At 48.4% G+C, this 17,976-nt stretch overlaps 6 protein-coding genes across 6 annotated transcripts; 4 read left to right on the forward strand and 2 right to left on the reverse strand.

The window, feature by feature from the left end:
• Window positions 1-2,074: 2,074 nt before the first annotated feature.
• CLAFUR5_11562 (putative mannosyl-oligosaccharide alpha-1,2-mannosidase 1B) lies at window positions 2,075-3,794 on the forward strand (the record flags this gene model as incomplete). The annotated part of the gene is made up of 2 exons (XM_047910710.1): window positions 2,075-2,428; window positions 2,487-3,794. 2 exons carry the CDS (start codon window positions 2,075-2,077, stop codon window positions 3,792-3,794), a joined length of 1,662 nt encoding a protein of 553 aa, XP_047765568.1.
• A 684-nt stretch (window positions 3,795-4,478) lies between these two features.
• On the forward strand, window positions 4,479-5,165 carry CLAFUR5_11563 (uncharacterized protein; the record flags this gene model as incomplete). The annotated part of the gene is made up of 1 exon (XM_047910711.1): window positions 4,479-5,165. The coding sequence occupies one exon, from the start codon at window positions 4,479-4,481 to the stop codon at window positions 5,163-5,165; it is 687 nt and encodes a 228-aa protein (XP_047765326.1).
• A 36-nt stretch (window positions 5,166-5,201) lies between these two features.
• Window positions 5,202-6,119, forward strand: CLAFUR5_11564 (Nitrosoguanidine resistance protein SNG1; the record flags this gene model as incomplete). Its single annotated transcript, XM_047910712.1, has 1 exon — window positions 5,202-6,119. One exon carries the CDS (start codon window positions 5,202-5,204, stop codon window positions 6,117-6,119), a length of 918 nt encoding a protein of 305 aa, XP_047765331.1.
• Window positions 6,120-6,164: 45 nt separating this feature from the next.
• On the reverse strand, window positions 6,165-7,250 carry CLAFUR5_11565 (uncharacterized protein; the record flags this gene model as incomplete). The annotated part of the gene is made up of 1 exon (XM_047910713.1): window positions 6,165-7,250. The coding sequence occupies one exon, from the start codon at window positions 7,248-7,250 to the stop codon at window positions 6,165-6,167; it is 1,086 nt and encodes a 361-aa protein (XP_047765330.1).
• A 385-nt stretch (window positions 7,251-7,635) lies between these two features.
• On the forward strand, window positions 7,636-9,178 carry CLAFUR5_11566 (Alpha-1,3/1,6-mannosyltransferase alg-2; the record flags this gene model as incomplete). Its single annotated transcript, XM_047910714.1, has 2 exons — window positions 7,636-7,819; window positions 7,887-9,178. 2 exons carry the CDS (start codon window positions 7,636-7,638, stop codon window positions 9,176-9,178), a joined length of 1,476 nt encoding a protein of 491 aa, XP_047765762.1.
• Window positions 9,179-9,262: 84 nt separating this feature from the next.
• CLAFUR5_11567 (Trichothecene efflux pump TRI12) lies at window positions 9,263-11,079 on the reverse strand (the record flags this gene model as incomplete). The annotated part of the gene is made up of 3 exons (XM_047910715.1): window positions 9,263-9,810; window positions 9,864-10,908; window positions 10,969-11,079. 3 exons carry the CDS (start codon window positions 11,077-11,079, stop codon window positions 9,263-9,265), a joined length of 1,704 nt encoding a protein of 567 aa, XP_047765329.1.
• Between the last annotated feature and the right edge of the window lie 6,897 nt (window positions 11,080-17,976).

Genomic DNA, 17,976 nt, shown 5'->3' on the forward strand with positions numbered 1-17,976 from the left:
TCTCTGCGAGCGTATTAGGGTGCAAAGAAGCTATTGCCCGTCTTCAGCATCTTGCTTGCCTGTCCGCACCATTTCCTGTATCTCCTGCCTGTGCCAAACTACGTCAAACCCCAACTTCAGCAGAACGAATGGCATATAGAGCCCTTGCACCGCCCTCCTCAACACCTTCGGTCGCACGTTCTCAAACTTGTAGCTCAGTCGTCCTTGAGTTACCACCTCCCATATACTCTGAACAGGAAGCAGGACTACCCGAAGCATTAAGATGGGGAAGCAGACCAGTTGCACTGCCTTACGAAGCGACAGATTGTGAATGTCCTCAAACAGCCACCAGCCGATGGCGTTATCAGCTCGTTCAAAGAAGCTTCGCATTGGAACTTGCTCTGGTCCAAGTTCGTGTTCGTAGTAGTCGGATAGTGATTTTTCCTTTTCACCGGCCCGGCGGCGAGTGACGAGGCTTCGACGGCCGGTGGCAGTGATGGTGGTTCTCCACTTTCGTTCCATGGCGTGTACCGGAAGTGAATGCCACAGCAGCGACGTTGCGGTAGATGATGGTGAGAGTCCAGGGTACTGCTACCTCCTAAATCAGACGCTCCTTGAGAAAGGTTGGTCAGGTGACCAGCCAGCTCGGAAAGGGTGGCTTGACAGCAGCGGTTTGATGTAGGAGGTAGGGGCACTCAGCGATTCGTTGTTCCCGAGATGGTAGCCGAGCGCTTGGCGTCCTGGTAAGACGGCGTGGACGGACAAGAGCTGTCTATGTGAGGCACAGTCCTTGGCCGCCGAGCTCCTCGGAATGCAACGGCGCGTGAGAACGTCGATCAGTAGCCGCCATCCACACTGCTTGAACATGTGAGTGGGTTAGTTGAAAGAATGCGTTCGCTTTCACGTTAGTCACTGCGCCGCATGAACATGATGGATTGAAGAATCGTTCGTCAACCCGCGCGGTACAGGGACAGATAGTCCTCGGTTGAAGAGGCGACCGACTAGAATACGTGAAAAGGACGTGTCGTCGTGATTGCAGGAATCTGGTTGTCTCAGGCGCGCTAAGCCACTAGCTGCCGCAAGGCTCCACTTGCGTTTCCTACACTGCGACCAATTCTCTCTTGCAACTCTCTCTTCTGCTCTCCAGCTCGTAAGTTTTTTCCACCCCAACCACCACATTTCCACCGCTAACATCGTCGCAGTCTTGTGAGTTTTCACCCTCGCCCTCCCTGCTGGAGGAGACCACTTGCTGACTCTCTCCAGTGCCTTTTGGCTTAGATCAAGTCAGTACAACCACTCGACTTCATACACCAGCAACCCCGACTGACACTCGCAGGTGTAGTATCTGTTCTTTTCAGTTTAATCTCTGAAACGAGTCTACGGACTCATTCAAGATTCTTCTCATTTTTGGGACTCGTTGCCAGGCCGCTCAGCTTGCCGATGCTTGGTGACGCTGTGTCGCTGATATCGCACTGCCTTCAGCCGACGCGAACACTTTTTCATCAGGCGCATTGGCTGCACGCTGTGCTCTGGAGAAGAGATGTCATCACCTCGCACAAGCGATGGTACCTGACAGAAGAACCTGCTGCTGTTTCACGAATCATGCACGCTACCATCCCTGTCCCTTCAACGTGCAGACTTTGTCGGTGGTGCTCCAGGGCAGCAACTTCATGGTGCCACCTTCAGTTCACACACCACACTTCGTCCCACTGGACGCTCGCAAGAACGCACCACATTTCGGCCTGCAACTGCGGTCACCACCTTGGCACTTGCTGCCGCAATGGGAGATCACCGTGACAAGCGTAAGCAACGACCTTGATCCCTGACTGAACCCTCGTCGACAGCCCATGTATGGAATGAGCATGAAATTGGATTTGTCGCACATGCTTGGACGGCAGTCAAGTCCACCCGGGCGCGCCGGAAGAAGCACAAGGTGCCTGCCGGTGCTGTGATAATCACATCGGTGTTATACGCGGGCATCCATAAGAGCTGTCCCAGAGTCCAAATACTTCAAATGTCACCATCTTCGTTCGCCAGACCCTCATAACGACACGAGAGCTGCCACTCCTTACAGCCTCGGAGACCGACCGACATCATGCGTACATCAGGCCTATCTCTGGCTGTAGCATTCGGCCTGCAAGCAGTAACGATATCTGCTCAAGACGACCTCAAGACGAACACCAACGGTCTCGCGTACCCTAAGCAGCGAGGCTTGGATTACGACTACACCAGCTTTCCGCAAGATCAGCAAGAGCGAGCAGATGCCGTGATAGAGCAGTTCAGGTTCGCTTGGGATGGATACTACCAATACGCCTACCCACACGACAGCCTCCATCCGAAGGACAACACCTACCGCGATGACCGCAATGGATGGGGCTTGACGATGGTGGACGGGCTGGACACGGCTATCATCATGGAGCAGCAAGATATCGTGGACATTATACTCAACGTAGGTGGAGCAAGCATGTCTAACGACTGATGATGCACGCTCACCGCGCCTCTCACAGTTCATTCCTACTATTGACTTTACCAAGACCAACGCCGAACTGAACGAAGTCTTTCCTGCTGCGACACCGTTGTACACCAGCGTGTTCGAGACGACCATTCGATACCTTGGTGGCCTCTTGGGGGCCTACGATCTGCTGACGGGGCCTTTCAAACACATGGTGAAGGATGACAGCCAAGTCGATGCACTTCTATCACAAGCCGTCTCTCTTGCAGACACGCTGAAGTTCGCCTTCGACACGGCAAGTGGCCTTCCTATCAATAATGTCTTTGTCGACAACCAGACTTTCACGAACTATGATGTCGGCGAGGATGGCATCCAGTATACAGGCCTTGCAGTTCTCGGCACTCTTGTCTTGGAGTGGCAGCACCTTTCTGATCTCACTGGCGATCCAACGTACGGCGCACTTGCTCAAAAGGCAGAATCGTACTGGTTTGAAGCAGATGAGGTTTGGCCCGGTCTCACGGGAGGCCTTTTCAGCGTTGCTAATGGCTCAGTTATGGACGACTATGGTGGCTGGACTTCCGGCAACGATAGTGCCTATGAGTACCTGATCAAGATGTACGCATACGACCCCGAACGCTACGGCAACTACAGTGAGCGCTGGCAAGCCGCCGCAGACTCTACCATCAAGCACCTCATGAGCAGCCCAAATTCTCGTCCAGATCTCACCATGGCAGGCACGTTCGCTGGGAGAACTGTCCAAAACTCCAGCCAACAGCTTGCTTGCTTCATTGGTGGTAACTTTTTGCTAGGCAGCACCATCTACGACAGAGACGACTACCTCGATGCTGGCCTGAAGTTCAGCGAGTTCTGCGCAAATGGCTATAGATACACCCCTTCAGGCATAGGTCCAGTGCTCTATAGCTGGAACGAGACAGTCCTGGCGGGCGCCAACTATATCAATCAGACTGACCAATACGAGCGCGCCGGCTGGTTCATCGACGAGAACCTAGCCTACGGTGGTGGCCAGACTCCCGAAGCTATCGAGAGCTGGTACTACGCCTATCAGACAACGGGTGACCAATACTGGCGCGACGTCGCCTGGGCGTACACAGTCGCGCAGAACCGGACGTCTCGTGTCGGATCTGGCTTCGCCAGTGTCAGGAACATCTACAAGGCCGACGGTGGAGGTACAGGCAACTACATGGCGAGCTTCATGCTGGCAGAGACTTTGAAATATCAGTTCATGATTCAGAGCCCGAAGGATGGAGAATGGAACGTGCAGCATGGAAAGGAAAACAAGAACACCTTCGTGTACAACACCGAGGCGCACCCGTTCAAGGTGGCGACCAAGCGGCCGGTGTAGGTTGATACCGCCAGGGTAGACTTACGGAGCACAGAACGGACTTCGTGGTAATGTGCTGATTGTAGTTCTAGTTTGAAAACCTTCCACGTCGACAACAAGGACAAGTCGAAGGTCGAAGCTGAGGCAGCGGAAGACAAGGGCCATGATGCCGATGAGGAAGAGGAGGAGGAGGAGGAGGATGAGCAAGATCGTGTGTCAGACAGCCCACCGACTCACAGTGCAATGCAGCCCTTCCAGCCCTCTGGCAGTGGCCTTCTCCTGATACTGGTCTTGTTCTGCTTCACCTTTGCTGTTATGGCGCGACGTCGGTTTGGACGGCCTTCGGCGGTGGTGATGGCTGAGGATAAGGACGTCTATAAAGACAGCTAGTGAGTGTCATTGAGAATAAGTCAGCGCGATGCATAGACACAACTTACGATGTGGGAGCTATGGTATTGATGCTGGAAGGAGCCCTCGGCAATGGGTTGACGCTGGCTTGGCGGAATTCGGCTGCTCTGACATCACGACTTTTGTTTGGATCCACTTCAACCTCTGCTTTGGAATCGCCGGCACGGTTGAGCTCACTTTGTCATGATGCGTTCAGGGCCTTGCGAAACGCGGCCGCGATGGTTTTAGTAAGTGGAAGTGTTCCTTTGTCGTGTGTCTCCCTACGCCTTTCCATCTATTTCATGCTGGTAAGACGAGATGTCCAGCTTCACGCGCGCTGGCGTCGGAAGAGGAGGACCGTTGGTTGGAGGCGATGAAGCGCCTATCAGAATGAACCATGCGAATGTGCACAACGCCACGAACACAAATGCATCACAGGACGACTCGAGTGACAGCACGCGACGCGGCCCGCTATCAAACGGCAAGGACCACGAGAAAGATGAGAGAGCCGGGTCTGGCAGTAAGGGCGACAACGGCTTCAAGGATCAGGGACAAGACCAGGATGGACAGGATGCAGAACAACAAGACGAGCAGCCCAAACCAGTAGGCTTCTGGCACCCGAGCCTGAAACATGTACGACGCGAAGCAATGACAAAATGGACGATCACAACCGCCGTTCTGATGACCTTCATCCTGAGCGTTTTATCGATCTACTGGGGTGTCTTCTACCATGTAGAACAGAACCTCTCAAGCCTGGTAGTCTACGTGATTGACTTCGACGGCCAGGTTGCACCATATAACACCACTGGTATACAGCCTCTCGTAGGTCCAACGATTGTGCGACTGGCGAACGAGATGGTAGCCAGCGGGGAACCTCATCTTGGGTTTGGGAGTCTGCCTGTTGAAGACTTCGAGTACGACCCCATCCAGGTCCGTCAAGCGGTGTACGACTTCGACGCATGGGCTGCAATCATCATCAATCCCAATGCAACCGCGATGCTGTAATCCGCAGTCCAGAGCGAAAACACCTCCTACGACCCTATGGGCGCATGCCAACTGATCTACCAAGATGCACGCAACGACACGAACTGGTTCGATTTCATCTACCCACAACTAGTGCCCTTCATGACCGAAGCCACCACGATGGTCGGCCAAGAATGGACAAGGATGGTCCTACAAAACGCCACATCCTACAACACCCTTCTCGCAAACATTGCAAACGTCCCGCAAGCCCTCAGCCCAGCCATCGGATTCAGCATGTACAACCTCCGACCCTTCTACCCATACACCAGCATCCCCGCGGTCTCGATTGGATTGATCTACCTAATCATCATATCCTTCTTCAGCTTCGCATTCTACCTTCCCATCCACTTCAAATACCTTAAACCGGAGGGGCACCTGCCGTTGAAGTTTCCACACCTTGTCATCTGGCGCTGGTGCAGCACGATTTCGGCATATTCCATGCTGAGCTTGGCGTATTCGCTTATCTCCCTGGCGTTCCAGATCAACTACTCGGGTGGGAATCCAGTCACGTCTCAGACAGAGCCGACACTCATTGAGTATGGCAATCCGGACGCCTATGGCAAGGGGACGTTCCTGGTGTATTGGATGCTGAACTTCTTCGGGACGATTGCATTGGGGTTGGCGTGTGAGAATGCTGCGATCTTCGTGGGGCAGCCTTGGACGGGGTTGTGGTTGATTTTTTGGGTTATTACGAATGTCTCGACAGCGTTTTACGATATTGATATCGAACCTGGCTTCTATCGATGGGGGTATGCGTGGCCGTTGCATTATGTTGTGGAGGGGTCAAGGCAGATTTTGTTTGATTTGCATAGCAGGATTGGGCTGGATTTTGGAGTGTTGATTGCGTGGGGTGCGGTCAATACGGCGGTGTTTCCGATTGCGTGTTGGTTTATGAGGTGGAAGTCGAAGCATCATGTGCATGAGTATTCTAAGTAGGGCGGAGCTATGGGCTACAATTGCTTCGGAAAGGAGGACGACCCTTCACTTGCCCCAGCCCAGGACTGCAGCGGGTTTGCTGATATCGCTGGCACTTTCGCTGTCCACAACTGGCCCATGGACCTTCCGATCGCCGACTGCAGCATCTTGCACTTTGTCTACAGGCATACGCCACGGCCCACAGTCTCCCAGACGATCAGACGTCAATCCTGCACTTCCAGGCTGGATCATGCCGCGCTCCAGTTGTCGCTCATACGACACTTTCCTCAATCGCTCTGCCTCTGCCGTGGTCAGGCGAAGGTACAGCTCCACACCTACTGCATGGATGAAGAACGCCAACCACAACGCCATCACAAATGTAACATGGAAGGCACCGGCCACTGCCTCGATACCACCAGCACCCGCCCAGGTAGCATTGACGACCGCATAACCCTCTGGGTCAACCTGACAGCCCGCGTACTTTGCCACATCTCCGCCCGCGCCATCGATCTGCGCGCATGGCATGACGGTTCGGTAGCTGCCGGTTTTGCTGATGATCTGTACACTCATGACCTGGATCAAGCGGACAGTGATGATGCTGCCGGCCCAAATCCATGTCCTCAGCATCCAGGCGCGATGTTGCTCGATTTGCAACTTCTTCATGTTGACGTACGCCAGCACGGAACTCGTCGTCGTGGCGATTACTCCTACTCCCACAGCGGTCTGGACCGCAAGACTACCGCCAAAAGCGTGGCGTGCGGAAATCAAAGCTCCGATGTTACCAACTAGCAGAAATAGCAAGACTGCGTAGCCGTTGATGCGATGGAAGATTAGGGCCTTGTACCTGATGACCGGGACGAACTGCCATACGACTAAGAGGGATGCTGGGATCGCGCCGGTGAGGTGGAGGCTGATGGCGGTCTTGTGGAAGGGCTTGCGGTACCAATATGCTTCACCAGGGGCTGTGTGGGAGAGGAGGTAGCCGTTGACGTTCATCTTGGGAGAGGAGGCCAGGGAGAAGCCGAAGAGTGCGCCGGCGAGGATGAAGAAGAGGGTGAAGTTGTAGCCTTTCTTGAAGCCGATAGGGTTGTATAGTCTGCGCAAGAGGGAGACGAAGGAATTTGGATGGTCGTTATGCTTGTAGAGGGTCATGATGATAGTAGAGGCAGTGTTGCAACAGTCGATGTACATGGATGGGCTTCTGGATTGATGGGAGTCGTACTTACTGTCTTCACCTACCTTCTTATATGCCATGTAGCACGGCGACTGTGTCCATTGCCATCATCGTTGACGATATCGTGCAAGCAGATCTATGTCCACACCAGATGTGTCTGCGAGGTCAAGAAGCCGGATTGGGAAGGGAACGCGAAGTGTTTGGCGAGGTGGCTAAAAGTGACGCTGGACGCTAGTGCAACCTTGTGATCCCTGCAAGCATGTTGGCGTGGCAGCATCGATATCTGGCTAAATCGGACACTGAGAGCAACACATATGCACGACATCTACCACCCGGTCGTGCAGTTCTCCCCTATCGTCCAGCATGGCAGCAGAAGCCCATTCGACCACTCCACGCAACGTCGTCTTCGTACACCCAGATCTCGGCATTGGAGGCGCAGAACGTTTGGTGGTTGATGCAGCAGTTGGTCTGCAGTCACTAGGACACAAAGTGACCATCCTCACATCCTACCGGGACAAGAACCATTGCTTTGAGGAAGCTCGCGATGGTGTGTACAGACCAGAATCTGTGGTATGAAGTTCACTAAGAAGCACAAGGCTGAGACCGCTCCCAAGGAACCCTCGACGTACGAGTTCGCGGCGACGCCATCTTTCCCACCTCCATAGCTGGCCGTCTTCACATCCTCTGCACCATCCTGCGCCAACTCGCCCTTGTCGCTAGCGCGGCTCTCTTCTCCTCCGAGCTCAAGCAGATCGACCCCGATGTCTTCATTGTTGACCAACTCAGCGTTTGCGTACCGTTCTTCCGACTCCTCTATCCCAAGGCGAAGATCTTGTTCTATGGACACTACCCCGATCGACTGCTGGCTAAGGGCGAGACGGGGTTGCGTGGGAGCTTAAAGAGACTGTATCGGATACCATTCGATGCGCTGGAAGGCTGGAGTACGGGGTGCTCGGATGCTATCGTGGTGAATAGTAGCTACACAAGGAGTGTGTTCAAAGCGACTTTTCCGAGCATGAAGGCGAGGGATTTCAAGGTGATATATCCGTGTGTGGACACTACCCAGGCTAGTGCGGTGCAGGCTAGCTTGCAAGGCCAGAGCGAGAAGAAGATCCTGCTCAGTATCAATCGGTTCGAGGGCAAGAAAGCGCTCGATCTAGCGATCACGGCGTATGCGAAACTCTCAGATGAGGAGAGAAGTAAGGCGAGGCTTGTGCTTGCTGGTGGATATGATCCGAGGAATCAGGAGAACAGTGTCACGCACAAGCGGCTACAGGAACTGGCAGATTCACTGGGTTTGAAGCACGCGACGTTCAGGAACCAGGACACAGCGTCGATCGACATGACTTCAGAGGACGTGGATGTTCTCTTCCTCCTCTCGATACCCAACGAGGCGAAGGTACGCCTACTACAGACCGCAGGCCTTCTTATCTACACCCCAACGAACGAACATTTCGGTATCGTACCGCTTGAAGCCATGCTCTTCGGCGTCCCTGTCCTGGCAGCAAACTCCGGTGGTCCACTCGAAACAATCTACGAAGGCCGCACTGGCTGGCTGCGAAACCCCGAGCAAGTGGAGAAGTGGACGGAAGTCATGCGCAAACCTCTTATACCCTCGAGTGCAGAGACTTTGCGAAAGATGGGAGAGCAAGGTCGACAGAGGGTGCTGAGCGAGTTCAGCCAGACCAAGATGGCACAGACGTTTGATCAAGAGGTGCAGAAGTTGGTGAAGAGTGATGCACCGAGGCCTGCCGTTGCGCCGAGCTGGCTACTTGTGACGGTGGGGCTGGCAATATTTGCGGTCATTGGAGGGGTGGCGATGACGAGATTGACGCTTTATGCGTTGAGCCTGGAGGACGGCAAGAACATCGCGTCTGCAGCAACCTCGAAAGTGGAGCTACGATAGCTGGTCAAGTGAAATACTCCCCGGGCATGGAGTCGAAACTTCTGCTTACAGACAATACTTTCGTCATTCATCGTCTAATCATATCTACAGATGCACGGCAACAGTGTCGACCATGTACTTATCAATTCCCCAAAGCGCCAGACATGAGACGCATGCCAGCACACCCCACGGAATTGAGACCAAGTACAACAGTGGAAAGACCTTACTGTACAGCTCCTGCCCAGCAGTCACCACAGTCGCCAACTCTTCCGGTCCTTGGATCTCCGGGAACAGAGCAACATAGTGGCTCAATGGTCCGGCAGTCATGGTAGTGATCAGTTTCGTGATCCTTTCGACAACGTCTGGACCTCCAAATCCGACTGAGATCGCAGGGAAGGCGAGAATGCTGGTGGCTCTCTTCTGCAGCTCGGACTTGAAGATGTTGTAGAACATGGACTTGCCTACGACTTGTCCGATCATGCGAATGACCAGCGAGAGTGCTACGCTGGTCCCGATCAGGTCATCTGGCGAGATGACCGAGAAGACGACTTGCGATGGCAACAAGACAGCGCCTACACCGATGAGACCGAAGATCATCGGGGCCCAGACGGTATTAATGTTGTTCGGGTCGAAAAGGGACATGCAGGCGATGCCTAGGCGATGTTAGCTTCGAGCTCTCGACGAGGTTCGTCGGTACTTGACTTACCGACTGTCTGCATGATACAGAAGAATAGCAATAGCCACTGAATGTGTCGCTTGAAGACTGTCATTCCGATAGCGGCGATTACTGCACCACCAGCAATGCAGAACCCGAGAGGTAGCAGCCAGAGGCCAGCCTGCGCAAAGCTAGCCCCGTAGACGCTGTATGTCTGGATCGTCCAGAATACGGTCAGAGGCACATAGTTGACACCGGATGTCAAGCACAGAATCGACACGGCAGTAAAGTGCCTCTTGCTCTGAATCAGTCGTCCTGGGAACATCGGATATTTGCAGAAGAAGCGCTCGTAGACGCCGAACGCGATGAGGGACACGATGCCGAAGACCAGCATGCATACAACCCTCGCAGATCCCCAAGAATAGGTCTGGCCACCCCAATTGATGCCCACTAAGAAAAGTACCACTCCCAGGACCGAAAGTGTACATCCAACGTAGTCCAGACGTCCGAGAAGCTGCATCTTTGTCAAGCCCGCGGCGGCTGCTCTAGGTGGTGGTCTGTAGAAGATGAAGAGCACGACGAATGAGATGGCTGACCAGATTCCAAGTAGTAGGAAGATCCACCTCCAGTTTCGTTCGGCGATAAGCTGACCATACAGACTAGCAGCAGCGAAGGGGAAAAATCCAATGACGATGTATCCGATCGTTGCACCTCTCTTTGCAACAGTCACCAACTCTGATGCGGCAGCGATGACAGTCAGGAGCTGAATCCCAATGGCCATTCCCACGATCACCTGCCCGACCAGGAATACGGCAAAGTTCGGTGCTGCTCCGAGCAAGATGAAGGCCACAACCGCCATTACCAAAGATGCCAGGATGACTCCTCGTCGACCCATCAAGTCAGACATCGCTCCAACGAAAGGTGCGATTGCTCCAGTAGCGATGTAGGGTGCGACGATGACCCAGATGACTTGCTCTATGGCATTGAGGTCGTAGGCGATGACCGTGAAGCAGGTTACCAGGAACAGAGGCGTGACTTCAGCGACAATGAAAGCCATGCTGAGACCGAGCATGGTCATGAAGAAGCTGAAGGTCACCTAATCGCGGATGTCAGTCTTGCCCTGCAACATTGATGCTCTTGCCTCTCGCGGTCTCACCTTGTTCTCGCCCTGCGGCTCAACAGCAGATCCCTTGCCATTGCTATTAGTATCGCTCGTCTCGAAATTCCTCAGCTCTGTCGCTCCGCGTTCTTTGTCTAGGGACGTCATATTGTCCTGTTGTCCAATGCTGAAACAATATGGTACGGAGGTGTGAGGAGACAGATCAACACTCTCGCACAGGCCGACTTCGAGCAAACGACCATCTAGATATAACCCAGTATATCATGTGGCACCAAACGGTGTCACGCTGTTGCCAAGCGCCTCGGTTGTGTACCTCCCATCCCTTTGTATTCTTTGTCCTCCTGTCACTGGGCGTGTCGCGTGTGATCCTCCACGCAGCCAAGCAGATCAAAGAACTTTAAACGCGTCCAATGCATTGGGCAAAACCTATGCGGCAGGCACCTCAGCACTATGTGGCAGGCATTCTTAACTTCAACAGGCAGTCTTACGGGTAATCTCTCGCAATCTTAGCTACGATACGACTAGATACAGTCGAGATCGGACATAGCCGCGAGAGCTTCGTAACTTGCTTTAAACTACTCGAGGACAGCGGGTAGAACGTAAGGAACGTAAGCACGGCTACTCCCGCGCTTCGCGGGGTCGGCGTCGGGGGCGGTCGGTGCTCGGCGGTCGGTAGTCGGCGGTCAGCGGTCGGCGGTCGGCGTTAGCTGTTAGCGATGGGCTACCTCGACGAAGCCGATTCTAGGCTTCGGACTACGATATATATACTACGTATTACTATATAACGTGCTTCACCACCGAGCGGGCCACACCACCGAGCGGGCCACTTTTGCTAAGAACTGTACCACTTCTACAGATACAGCTATATAACCACTATTATAGCGTATATTGTCTTTAAACGAGGCCAAACTGACCTTAGCTGTCTAGGCCACGAAACGCGACGCGACAATCACGAATCGACTTACTATAAAGGTATACGACGCGTCTCGAACTACACTAGGGTATCGATTGAATAGACGACCTCCTCGGGGTGACTACGAGCCTAATTCGAAGAAGCTTATAGAGCTAGAAGAGAGGAGAAAATATTAAGGCGGTTTTAATACTATCGAAGGCCGATAACGGTAGATCTATACAGAACCTACCCGAGTCATTAACACTATAGCAACCGCTATCTATACAACTTCCCCCTCCCCTAAAGGACATTAGAGAATACTAGAAGTTTATAGATTAGGGTACTCTAATAAAAGAAAAAGAAGATGTCGTTTAGTTCGACCTATCTAAACACCTAGCGCCACCTCAGGTTATAGGCAATAAGAGGTGAAGGGGGGACGGAGATCATAACTCTAAAGAGTATAAGGCTAAACACTATAAGGCTCTTATCGCCTAGATGTTCTATCTAGACCCTATAATAAGCTAGGTAGAGGAGATTCTAAACGACGTAGAAGAATATACATTTGCTACTATTAGGTAGGCTATAGCCTATTAGTAGGAAGTACTAATCCTAAAGTTCTATAAGGTAGCCGTAGGAGACCCCGAATAGGGACATATATAGAGAGAGGCAATCGAGAACGAACTTATTGCCTTAGTAAGTAACAACACCTAGGAAGTAGTTATACCGCCAAAGGGTACGAATCTAATTACTTCTCGGTAGGTCTTTAACATAAAAAGAATAATTAGTAGAGCTATTAAGAAGTTTAAGGCAAGACTAGTTATAAGAGGGTTTTTATAGAAATATAGAGTTGACTTCGAAGAGACCTTTATACCTACTATTAGACATAATACTCTCCGAGTATTTATAGTAGTAGTGTATAAGAGAGATCTCGAGATGCACCTAGTAGATGTAAATAATACTTTTACCTAAAGTAGCCTCCTTAAAGACATCTATATAATCCTACCCCTAGGAGTTAAAGCACCTCTAAACATAGTGTTTAAGGTCCTACAAAGCCTTTATAGGCTTAAGTAAGCAGCTAGAGACTGGAATAAGCTCTGTATTACAAAGCTAGAGAAGATTAGATTTACCTAGTCCTAGGTAGATCTATACCTACTTATCTATACGGATAGAGACCTTATAGTCCTTACCTATGTAGATGACATACCTATTATAGCTCCGAAGCTATTAGATGTTCAGTAGTTTAAGGCTAAGCTTAGAAAAGTGTTTAAAATTAAAGATCTTAGTAAACCTACAAAGATCCTTAGAATGAGGATTATAAGAGACAGGTCCTAAGGCACTTTGAAGCTTAATTAAGGACACTATGTCTACGCTAACTTAGCTAAGATGAACATAGCTAGAGAGAAGGCTACGCTAACCTACTCACCTATAGAGAGCTACGAGCATTTAGTACCTACGGTACCTATAGATAAGAGGTGCAATAAACAGGATTACTAGAGCTACAATAGTACCTAGATATAGCTAATAACAATGACAAGGCTAGACTTAGTATTCCCCCTTAGAAGAATTAGCTTATTTGTTACTAATCCCTCGTAGTAGTATATAAAGGCTTTAAAGAAGCTCTCCCGATACCTACGGTCGTACCTAGACCTAGGTCTTATATATAGAAAGGGAGGGGGCAATCTCTAGGGATACTCGGACTCTGACTACGCTATAGACAAAGTGGATAGAGTCTCAATTCTAGGATACGTATAGTTCCTTTATAGATCACCTATGTCCTAGATAAGTAGGAAGTAGAAGTCTATTACAACATTAATAATAGAAGCTAAGTTTATAGCTATAAACGTAGCCGTAAAGTAGTTACAATTTCTTGCTACTGTCCTTAGGGAAATAGGGTGCCTAGAACTAGTAGGAAAGAGCTCTTTCTAGCCGAGTATAAGGGCAAGTAAGGGCACTATTAACGAGCTAAGGCTAGTTAAGCTTATAGGTAACAACTAAGCCGCTTTAACACTTGTTAAAGATGCCTATATATATAAAAGGTCAAAGTATATTGATGTTGTATATAACTATGTCAGACATCTCTAGTAGTAGAAGAAGATTATAGTAGACTACTACTATATAAAGGACATAGCTACTAATAGGTTAATAAAGCCCCTTAATAGCTAGTAGTTCCAAAACTTTATAAGGCAGCTCTAGCTTACGTAAAGGGATTATAGGAGACTATGTAGCCTAAGTAGGAGTGTTAAGAACATATAGGCCGTAGGATAAGTATGTAGGTGTAGGTGTGTTATATAACTAGATTACGTCACTAGGGTTTACTAGCCTATAGGCTAGCAAACATCCGGACACCTAGCATCTACCTATCCTAACACCGGCGATACTATATATAGATATACGCTATCCTATTAGGTCCTTCTTCGTCCTTTGTATAATCCGCCGTCTTGTACTACTACGTAACTCGTACCTGTTTAATAGTCTATAAAGGAGAAACCTAAATTTAGATCTCCCCTCTTCTTATTTTCGAACTAATCTACCTAGCTATATTACCTAATAGCTCGTATATCTAGCTCCTAGAACAACTATTACTTAGTTAATTAACCGTACCTAACGAAAATAGCTTCTTTACCCCGGTTTATTAACTTATCCTTTCGTAGCCCTTATAGATATAATTTCTAGTCTACCTAAACAACTACTCTATAGCCCTATACTCTTAGGTAATCTACCGTCGGTACCTTCCTAGTAAAAGCTTCTTCCGGCGATAGTTAGACGCTATTAAGTAGCGGCCCGTTCGCTAGTAGGTTACGTATAACTACCTATACCTCTAGTACTTTAGGCTAGAATTCTACCGGTATTCCTAATTCTTCGAGTATTACGCGGATCGTATTCTCCGATACTTAGATTAACCTTTCTACTACTCCGTTTTGTAGAGAGTTAGAGGGATCCGTCGTGTCGTACTAGATACTAGAATCCCTCTCCTACTCTTTTAGGATTATTAGTAGCTTAGGTATACTATCGCTCCGTACCGCTCCTAGGCTATATTTATATACTTTCTCTATAGTTAGCTACTGTTATTATAGTACTTACGTTACGTTAGATCTCCTCTTTAGTAGGATCACCTACTTCTTTCTTAAGAAGTTATTTATAATCTCTAGCTAGTATTTAAAACCTAGTCTAGATGTCGTACCTTTAAAGGGTCCGTAGATATTAATAGATACGAGCGTGAGGCTCTCGTTCTTTTGCTCTATAACTACGCCTTTAAATTTCTGTATATTCGCGATTAAGTATACCTTATAGTAGTACTCTTCCGGGATAGGAATCGGGTCCTTCTTATTACTTACCCTATAGATATTCCGGGGTAATCCTTTTCCTAGGTATATAAATCTCCTATACTAAAGCTTCTACTAATCTTCGGTAGTTACCGCGGCTAGAGCTTCTCTATCTAGAATATTACCCGCGGGTAATATCTCTAGAGATATATTACCTACCTAGCTTAGTAATCTCGACCGATAAGTACTATTTAGGGAGTCGGATATTAAAGATACTACCGGTACTCCCCCCCGTAATACTATTCGTATAATAGGCTTTCCGCTCTTAGACTTAAGTATAAAGTTTAGAGGTTCGACATCAAATTACTTACTAAACTACCTCTACGAAACTAGATTAACTCCGAGATTAGGAGCAAACAATACTTTTTCTAGCGCAATTTATTTCCCCGCTAGTTCTCCTATAGTTACGACTCCTTTATAGAAGGTATCTAGATACCCCCTACCGACTTTAATTACCTTCCTTCTCGCTAGTTTCCTAAGCAATCTAAATAGGGACTTATTATTAGTTATATATAAGGAGTCAGCTAATAAGTTGTCGATAACCTAGAATACTTCCCGGCTTTCGAGATAGTCCTATAGTATTACGAACTAGCGCTTCTAGTTCGTATAGATAAGGGTAGGGTCTACCTCCGGGGCCCTTATAACTCGTTAAGTCTTCTATAGCGAAGGTAGCCTTAGATATATAGCAAGCTCTCCTACTTAACTACGGTAGTTAGAATAAGCTTAGACTCCCCGAGTCTATCAGTAGCGTTCCGTATAGACTCCTCGAGTCTATTAGTAGTATACCGTACGATTCCTAGTATAGAGTACGATACCCTACGTTATACTTTCTAAGTATATCGATATCCTATTAAGTAAACCCGGGCTTATAACCTATTAAATAGGTATAGTATATATACGTATAGAAGTTAGGATAGGTAATAGGGAACGAGGAAGGACTAATATAGTATTTGACGGTATATAATAGAACAGCTTTTAGTTATAAAGGTATCTTATTCCCTAGGATTAGAGACGTAGTCTCTTATACCTATATAGGGGGAATCTAGATCTCTAGCCCCTACTCCTTTCCCGACGCTTTAGCGGTTTTACCTACGTTTTACTATATAACAACGATCTCTATAGTAGTCTCGTACTAACGCTATACTAGTATCTAGACTAATACGATATACCTACTAACCTATATTTATAATAGGAACCTTAAAGATTTACTAGGTAAAACTAGATCTTCTAATAACTCTATATATAATAGCGATATAGACTTATACTATATATCGCTTTACGTATATTTTTATATATTAGTTTATAAGCTTTATATAGCTACTTAGCGAGATATACTATTATAAAGCGGTAGACTATCAAATCCGATAGATTCTAATAACCCGTAAGTTCCTAGTATTGCTAGGATCGTACGGAAATGCTTATCTAGGCCGTAATAGGCTAGCGCCGGACTACCGGCTTAAAGAATCTTTAGAACTAGCTATATTCTTATAAGGGCGCGCGTACTATAGGGTCCGAATAAGAGAGTTATTGTTCTACGAAGCTACGAAAGAGGAGCGCGAGGCGCGGCAAAGTTATAAAGTCAAGCTAAGCCGCGCTAACCTAATACGGAAGGTCCGCGGTTCACCCGGGCCGACGTAGCTATAGTAAGGGGTCGCGGGCTACCCGTAATAGTACCCCCCCTCTTAAAATACGTCTTAGTCCTCTAAGCGTTATCTATCTTATACGGCCACTTGCCCGTACTACTCTATAACTATACGAAAGTCTAATTATCCTCTAATACCTTATTATCGTCTAGTAATATATCTACATCCTGTCTATCTATAACTAGCCTATCCGCGACCGGCTCTCTTTAAGAAATATACTACCTAGTTAGCTAGTTTACCCTAGACCTAAGTCTATCTTCGGCTAGTACTCGCGTATAATCCTTGTAGCTAAGGTTAGGTATTATTATAGGCTCTATAGATTCTACTCGAGTATCGGTATAACTACTAGTACTATCGTAGAGCTAAGGGTAGTAGGTAATACCGGAGTCCTTAGTTAAGATAGTAGGCTTTCCCGTAACCTAGCTAGTATAGCGGTACGTAGTAAATATATACTAAGTAGATTCTATTAGAGGTATAGCTCGAGATAACTTATTCGTAACGGTGTTACTATTAACCCTAATCGTATTGAGCCCGAGGACCTTATTACTTAGGAGGACCTTATTAGATAGAGCTACGAAGCCTATAGGCGTAGATAACTCCCGCCGGTTATAGTAAAAGTCTATAATAGCGGCGGCCGCGTATTTAAACATATTCTTAGCCGGTTACTAGGTCTTACTATCCTCCTTATTCTAATATCTAAGCTATTTCACCTTATACTAAGTGTATACTTTACGCTTCTACCCCTTTTCTACTTTACCTACTCGCTTACGGGTATATATATCTAAGATCTTCTCTACCTTATATATATATATATATATATATATATAGGTATTACGACTATATTAGCGACTATATCGGCTTCTATAGTATCGGGGTTAATAGTTATCGGCGGTAGTAGTACTAGATACTAGCCTTCGAGTAGTAGGAAGTCGGGATGATCGGCTCGCTAAAGTAACGAAGTATAAAAGTAGTTATCGAGTCCTACTATAGCATCCGATAATCTCAGTTTATATAAGAGCTTAGCTAGTATAACTTCTATAATCTAGTACGGGCTAGCGTATCTTCTATCGAGCTTCTTAGATACTCGAGTCGTACGGATATTCTTAGTACTTAGGTATACCTAGTCGCCTACTTTATAGTCTAGCGGGATACTTCGGTAGCGGTTTACTACTTTAGCTTAGAGAGC

This window comes from Fulvia fulva, chromosome 8 (genome assembly GCF_020509005.1).
Source record: "Fulvia fulva chromosome 8, complete sequence".
Lineage (NCBI taxonomy): Eukaryota > Fungi > Ascomycota > Dothideomycetes > Mycosphaerellales > Mycosphaerellaceae > Fulvia > Fulvia fulva.